The 8015-nt window shown below is 41.7% G+C and overlaps 2 protein-coding genes across 3 annotated transcripts; one reads left to right on the top strand and one right to left on the bottom strand.

The window, feature by feature from the left end:
* Positions 1-710: 710 nt before the first annotated feature.
* Positions 711-1427, bottom strand: LOC133741084 (mitochondrial import receptor subunit TOM9-2). Its single transcript, XM_062169023.1, has one exon. It carries the CDS (start codon positions 1339-1341, stop codon positions 1015-1017), a length of 327 nt encoding a protein of 108 aa, XP_062025007.1. The 5' UTR covers positions 1342-1427; the 3' UTR covers positions 711-1014.
* Positions 1428-5710: 4283 nt separating this feature from the next.
* On the top strand, positions 5711-7305 carry LOC133740232 (uncharacterized). Of its 2 annotated transcripts, XM_062168169.1 has the most exons (6): positions 5712-5902; positions 5987-6039; positions 6145-6258; positions 6353-6451; positions 6615-6707; positions 6799-7305. In XM_062168169.1, coding segments are annotated over exons 2-6 (570 nt in total). In that variant the 5' UTR covers positions 5712-5902; positions 5987-6038; the 3' UTR covers positions 7062-7305. The 2 variants fall into 2 exon arrangements, with proteins under 2 accessions (XP_062024152.1, XP_062024153.1); XM_062168168.1 differs by lacking the exon at positions 5987-6039 and having other exon boundaries at positions 5711-5902.
* The last annotated feature ends 710 nt before the right edge of the window (positions 7306-8015 follow it).

Raw genomic sequence — 8015 nt, 5'->3', positions numbered from 1 at the left:
AAATGGTTATAGTTCAATCAGTTGTGCAGAGAGGATTCTGAGTGATCTTCCAAGTTTGTTGGGTCTCATCACCTACTAATTAAAAGCATTTGCCAAATTCCTTATCACCTAAAGTTTGAAGCAGGAAAGGTATCCACAACATCTAGGTTTGTATCTCTAAACAATCCTATATAAACTCTTAAATCTGGCACGGGTATAGCTGACAACCAATGTAACAAGGGTCTTGGATCCCTAAAGAGGGTTCACTTATCTATATTGTACCACTAAATGGCCTGGCCTCACCACATATCCTGATATTCTTAGAGTCTCATAGCACCGAAAAGCTCTCTTTGCAGCAAGGGACTAAGGGACTCTAACTCCATAGATCTCCCTAGGGGGAAAAAAGAAAAAGAAAAAAAGAAAATGATAATGCTAACTAACAACCTTTCTTCTTGTACATATCTCAACTACAAGTTCTTCGGTTCTGCCACTATACTGCCATAAAATTAGAAGCCCCAACTCACCCAGATATCTACGATTCGACCCTGAACAAACACACAAACAGCATTTCTTCTGCATAATCCCTACCAAACAACACAATTTGAACAAAATCCTATGCCAACATGAGAAACTGAACCTAACTGAGCTACAGCCCAATGCAGTGCACATAGAAATTTTTCAAAAATCACGCAAAACAGTTTTTTTCCACAATCATGCAAAACAAGCAGCCATTTCCAAATAACACTATCATTATTGAACCCTAGATAAACCTCAAAAGAAAATTCAGCTCCAAAACTGATTACATCCCACATATGACTAATACAAACCCATCGGCCGGCGCTAATAAAACCCTAAAACTACTGCTTAAGTAAAGATTATTGCGATCAAGCACAGAATCTCATCACTAAAACTAGCAAATTAAGCAAAGCATCATACAAAATCCCCAACAGGTGTACCAATTTCAAACCCTAGGGATACAGAAAATGAAACGGTAAGGTACCGGATTGCTCGGACCCGGCCCGACCCGGTCCGATTTCACTTGGCCGGAGGAGCGGAGCCGGCGGAGGTGCCGAGGATGTTGGCCTGCTGGAACTCGAGCTCGGTGAGCTGCTGCTCGCGGTCCATCTCGATGATGAGAGGGACGACGAGGATGAGGAAGGTGGTGCCGAAGATCCAGGCGGCCTTGCCGGTGCTCCTCAGCAGCTTCTTGGCGACGTAGCCGGCGTCGGAGGTGACTTGCTTGCCGCGAGCGAGGATTTGGGACTGGGAGATCCTGGCGATGACGCCGTCGCCGCCGTCGTCCTTCTTAGGGTTCCGCCGCTCCGGGAGGGAGACTCCGCCTTTGCGAGCTTGGCTTGCCATCACACAGAGAGAGAAGACGAGTCACAGTGTGTGTGTTTGTGTCTCAGTGTGTGTGTGGTGGTTGCTCTCTCTCTCTCTCACTCTCTGCGGCTTTTGTTTATGTAAATGGCTGTGGAAACGACATGTCGTTACCCTTTGTTGAAGGGTTAAGGTTTTTCTTTTTGAGTCCTTGTGTGTTTTGGAAATGTAGCGACATTGACCCCTATAGTTTGTTTTTTGTTGCAATTGAGTGCAAAGTCGCAGTCTGATACAGGCATACAGCCCAAGTTAGGCAAGTTATCTTCATACCGATGATGATCATGTCGAAGCTTAGGGCGTGCTTTGGCACTAGTTATCTTCATCTTGGTGCAGTCTCATCCCTGTGAAAGCAATGTTGTCGCCCCAATCATCGCAAACGCCCGATATTTGTATAGGGGGCAATGACAATACAAATCAATTCTGCTTAACGTAATCCTTCTGTTGGCTACACATTCTAACCAGCATGATTTTACTAAGGAATTATGGAAGCCAAATCTTGCTATATCCTAAAAAATTATCTACTCATCATGAACACCACTAAGAGCAAGTCCACCCGTAGTCAAGAAAAGGCAAAGTCGAGAAGTCAAGAATTCGACCAGTCAAGCTACTATTCACTGCCACTGGACATGGGTTTGCACCCGTTGTTTTTCTTGCCCGGTCAACACTGTTCACCTTTTTCACTGTTCACAGTACTGTTCACGTATTTCACTGTTCACGTATTTCAAATTCCCAAAGCAGCCAACGGCTACTTGCCACGTGCCTCCCTCTGGCGCGTCTCTCCTGCGCTGGCCCATGTTGCCCAGATCACACGCGTCTCTCTCTGCGCGTCTCTCTCTGTCTTCTGTCTGCGCTAGGCGACAAAAGCAGTCTCCAATTTGCGGTCAGCAATTGCGGTCTAGCACCTCATTGGTGCGTTCCCTCCACGGCTGGGCATCCCCGCGTCACTCTATGGTTGTCAGCCCTCCACAGTCACCTCACATGCACCCGTGGGCCGAGCTGGCAGAGAAGACGCCTGGGTAAGAAAAAAGTCACCAGCTTGCCCATTTCTTTGGCCTTGGTCATGAAAAGGCATCATTTGCCTGGTCAAATATGGACCGGTGGAAGCAAAAAACTGACTTTGGCCGGTCACCACGTCAACATTCTCCCAATTTGCCCGGGCAAAGTGCCTCCGGTGGACTTGCTCTAAGCCTTTGGAGTATAGGCTCTCACAATATCATTTATTTGACAAGTTCTTTGTCAGGCAAGCAAACGATTCATTATTCAATAAGTGGTTTGGCTACCTACCTATCGTGGGTAGGGGTAATCAAATGTATAATGTAATTCTTATAAGTATTACAGAAAATCGTTCAATTTCAATTGGGATAATGGTGCAATATGATTTATTACTTTTCCTAGTGTTATTACAACTCAAATTTATTGCCTTTACAAATAAGGTTTTCTATTATTTATTTTTATTTTTATTTCTCTCCATATATGCAGTTCATAAAAAAAATTAATTTACCATCTACCCGTCATCTTATAAGCCTCGGCGCTGACGATGGCTTCTGGCCTCGTCGGCGATCGTCGAGTGCGGCCGGATGGGTTGCCGGTGTGAGTGAGCGGCGATTGGGGCTGAATGGGCTCCTTATGCCATAGTTTTGGCTGGCGGCAGTGTCGACACAGGCAGAGGGTTCGCAGCAGATGGTGGAGCCTGATCGGATCCGTTCGGATCTCGCCGCATTCGCCGGGTTTGTGGCTGGGCTTCATATCTGTGCTGGTGGTTTCTATGGTTTGATCCATTCGGATCTTGCCATAAAATCATTGGAGTTTGGATTGATCTCAGTGCTTACAGCGGAGGACGGCGAATAGCAAGTATGGACTGGCTTTGGTGCGTCCAGTGGAGGGCGGTTTGAGGTGCTGATCGACGACGTGACTTCGCCGGAGGTCGGGATCTGCAAGCGGCGGCGTGACGGGTTTGGAAGCACGTTGGTGTTGGCTGGCCTGTCTGTGCAGCACATGTCGTGGGCCGGGCTCAATGGCTGGAGCTCTTGGGCCCTAATCCGGTGGTGGGCCTGGTCTGGGCCTGACGTATCTTGGGCCTGGGGTTTTACTCTGGGTTCAAGATGTTTTATTTTATATTTTAATTTTTTAGTTACTATTATGTTTTCTTGCTTTGGGAACCCTAGGTTTGTATTACTCTCTAATTTTGTTAAGGAACTACGCACTTTCGTGCCTCTAGCAAATCCTCTAGAGTAGTAACGATGGAGGATTCTCGAGCCCAGGGCAAAGGGAAGTTTTTGGTTCCCGGGTCTTCTTGCCTAGTACTTGAAAATGAGTCTTTTACTATTTGTTTCTTAGTTCTCTCTAGTTGTACACCAATTGAGGTCTCTAGGCGACTAGGTTTACTTTTCAAAGAGAGGCTTTGTAGTGAGGATTTGATCTCTTGTATGTAGGCTTATTAAGTGAGTGCATGTGTTAGCAGTGAGGGTCACATGTCCTTTGTCTGGTAGCTTATATCATTTATGATTTTGGTGTAAGACAGCATTCGATGTACATGCCTTCTGAACATGGATAATTGAATGAAATTTTCTCCTTTCCTCCAAAAAAAAAAAAATAAGCTATTTTATATATTTCAATGTACGTGCGATTTTAGCGTTGCGTCTCTTCCTTTTAGCGTTACGTCTCCCCCTCTGTTAATTTCCCATCCATCTATTGCAATGGTCACTAGAAACGAAGAATGATGCATAATATTAATGCATGTGTCGCAATGAGCAATGAGAGCGAGAATCAATTCTGCTTGGTTTTCGAAAAGTTAGACAGTCGATATCTTCATCCAAAGGTTTGGACTTGAGAAGAAATTTATCTTGAAACGTACACTCTTAAATTGGTTAATTATTATATTTCATGATTTCATGTACAATTACCATGTAAATTTATCTGAGAAACCAGATTTGTCAAGGACCATAGAGAAGAGCAGAGATGATCTTGGCAATGATACTACTAAACGAGATGTCCCATGTCGTCGCGCAGTGTTATATCTAGTCCTGGTACGTTATTGGATCAAGAACACAACGTGTTTAGTAAATATGATGCATATATTTTGGCTTCCAGATGATGATGGGATGATTGGAAGTAGAAACAAGCTAGTTAATATATAAGAGATCATATATGTCTGGGGTTCAAAGTGCATGATACAAAATCGCCAAAAAAAAAAAAAAGTGCATGATACAAAAGGAGTGGTACCAGCCCAAAGGCCAGAGACTAAGATATTCATTCAAGTCCTATGACTGGTCTTATGCATGGTGATAGTATGTTTTTGACAGCCATAGCAAGAAGCAAGGTGGAATAGGGAAATCAAGATTATTCGATAGTATTGCCATGACATTAAGGGCACGTTTACTTACTTGGAATGGAATGAAATGTAATGGAATGATTACGGAGTAAAAATACCCCTGTGTTTACTAACACATAAAGGAATCGGAATGATTCCAGGTAAAAAAATTTCTGTGTTTACTAACACATGAAGGAATGGGAATTGGTGTAGGTCCCACCTATTTATCAGGAATCGATTCCTGAATACTCAGGAATTCGATTACGAAGGGGGGAGATGAGTTTAGGAATCATTCCTCCGGAATCAATACCGATTCCTTTCTTCTCCCATTCCACTTGTCTCCGATTCATGATTATTTTCCATTCCAAGTAAGTAAACGTGCCATAAAGCATCTTGATGTAAGATATTATCATCTTCAATTAAATTAATTTCTTAATAAAAAAAATAATGACCTTAAAAACTACTTACCCATCGTGGGCCCTTCTAACCTTCGGGGCTTAGGCTCTTGCATGTCGATGAAGTGCAAATAAGATTTATTTTGCTATCTACCCATTGTGGGTACGACCGTACGAGGGTTAGACTCTTGCATGTCGATGAGTCAGTCCTGCATGAGTATGATGAGGGTTGTCAGTCCCGCGTGTTAGCGTGTTAGTCAAGCAAACGATTCATTATCAATGAGTGGTTTGCTACCTACCCACCCTCTGGACTGGGGCTCCTGCATCACATCCAAGTAAAGTGTGGTTACATAATCTCAATTATTTTGCTACTAGGGACCTATCCATATCCATAGTGAGAAGGGTGCCCTTACCCTTCGTGGCTTCGTGTAATTTTTATAAACATTTGTGCAATTTACTTTTCGGAATCGGAAGAAGTTCCCATCACCGTTATATTAATCCTTTTAAGAGTAGAGACGTCATATAGTACGCGAGGTACGAACGCCAAATCTTCTATTTTTAGAAATTTTTTTTTTTTTAAAAAAGAGGGAAAATCATTAAAGAAGAAGAAAGCATAATCATGTGTAGCAATGACAGAAGAATCGATTCTGCTTGGTTTTCAAGTCAAGATACATGGAGGAGGTTCCCTGACATTATTCAGTTTATCTGGTACATCGTTACTTCTCCCAGACTCAAAACACAAATTTGAGTAAAAAATTATGCTTCAAAAACATGTTCTCCAAGGAACTGAGAAGCGCACCAAAGTCATTCGAATTTGAAAACAGACGACAATCGCAAAGTGAGTTTTCATATCTTTCTTCTTTTGAGCTTTTTGTCTTTTGCTTTATAAACAAAACCTTCTGTTAAGAACGTTTCGTTCCAGTATCTCATTGCGGGTAATCTTCGTTTTCGAATAATTGAGGCACAAACAGCAGAGTATGTTATTCTAATCCGGTTTTCTGTTCTAACAATTCATTCTATGAGCTTGAGGGCTTGATCAATCAATATGTGCATTTGATTTGTTTGTTTGGGATTTTGAAGTGTATCCTAAGGTGAGAGTGAGGGTGCATCAACAAGAAAATCATATTCCTCCACAAAATGATCACAGGAGAGTACCGGTGACGAAGGTCTCTGATGAATCTCTATCTATACCAGGTAACTTCTGTTTTTCCAGATAAGTTAAGCTTTATGTTTAGACCCAAAAATTACCTCTAGTTTAAATGTAAATGACAGACGTACATATTTGCAGTGAAGGAGACTCAAGGCTGTTCTCTACCATTGAAACCCAGAATCATGAAGGCTTCTGTACCTAAGGTACCAGCAGGACAGCCACTTTCTTCATCTAAAGGTTGGTGCTTGAAAACAAATTACCTTGAGTCACACTTGCATGAATTCTGCAGTAATGTATATTTCAGTTTCATTTTATAATTACCATGTAAATATATCTGGCAAAAGCAAATACTTATACTTCTCAAAAAAAAAAAAAAAATACTTATACTTGTCATTGACAGAGAAGAGCAGACATCTTGACAAGGATGCAAAACCAGATGTTAGAACTTGTTCTGCAGTACAGCCGCGTCCTCGTGCAGTCTTATCTAGTCCTGGTATGTAGTTTGATCAGTAATGTGGTCGGTAAATATGACGCATATAGTATGATTTTTCAGTTTTAAGTTGCAAGTAATTTTGTGGTTTCAGACAATGATGGGATGATTGGACTAGTAAACAAGCTAATTGATAAGCAACCTTCTGCTTTCAAGGTGCATAACACAAAGGAGAGGGTACCTGCTGCCCAAAGGCAACAGAGTAAGACATCCCCAAGTCCTATGAGCAGGACCAAAGGCTCCAATAGAGCAGTGTCTAACAAGACTGGTCTTGTGCAAAGTAAAGTGCAAAAGACCATGATTGGAAAACAGCAGCAAGCAAGTGTTGGAATAGGGAAATCAAGATTCACTACTTGAGCTTATTTATTTAACAAATCAGATTGAATCAGTTTGGATATGTCAAATGATTTGTTTCCATCTTGAATTGAGCTCTGAAAGGTGTGGTAGTATGGTCCTTTGGAGTTCAGTACTTTTAAATTTATGAATGGTTATGGAGCAACAGAAGTTTATGCTAGTTGCTTGGGTCTTGTGATGAGTTACTTGTGCTCAACCTCCAACTATTTATTTTCAACTATTGAGAATCGAATTTGCGTCCCCATCACACTTGTGCTCAACCTCCAACTATTTATTTTCAAATATTGAGCCACTGAGTTTGAGTCCTTATAACACTTGTGCTCAACCTCCAACTATTTATTTTCAAATATTAAGACTCTGAGTTTGCATCCTACTGATGGTGAAGATGTGGTGCACTATTTTTGCGGTCTTATATATTGATAGGCACCGACAGTCCCGCACAATGCAACAGACTAAATTGAAGTACTGATTTGTGTTCTAAGATATGGGTTATCAGTGAATCGCTTTAGGCTAGCTAGGTTATGAATTGAATTAAGGTTCATGAATTTATATTCATTCTAAAGTGTAGATGAATTTGTATTCATATATTGAGGATCAGGTATTGACTTTTTTTTTTTTTTTAAAAAAAAAACCCCACCCCATTCCCACCCTTGATGAGGCTCGAACTCTTGACATCTTATATATGAAACCAAAGCCTTACCACCCCACCAAACACACACACCCAGGATCAGGTATTGACTTGATTATGCAGTTTCTTGTTACAATTGCAGTACTAAGTCTACTAAATCAAAACAATCAAACAGAGAACTCAATCATATAATCACAATCATAAATAAGAGGAAGGAAAATGGTTAGAGAAATCTGGCCTGTGAGAACAAAAGAGGCACGGCAGTCGCTGTCCTAAAGCCGTAGACGCCTCCCCTCGTGCAGGTGTTGGCGGTCGTCTACAAACTCCAA

The sequence above is a fragment of the Rosa rugosa genome, chromosome 3, assembly GCF_958449725.1.
Source record: "Rosa rugosa chromosome 3, drRosRugo1.1, whole genome shotgun sequence".
Lineage (NCBI taxonomy): Eukaryota > Viridiplantae > Streptophyta > Magnoliopsida > Rosales > Rosaceae > Rosa > Rosa rugosa.
The sequence above is the reverse complement of the archived record's forward strand: the minus strand, read 5'-3'. Positions and strand labels throughout refer to the sequence as shown.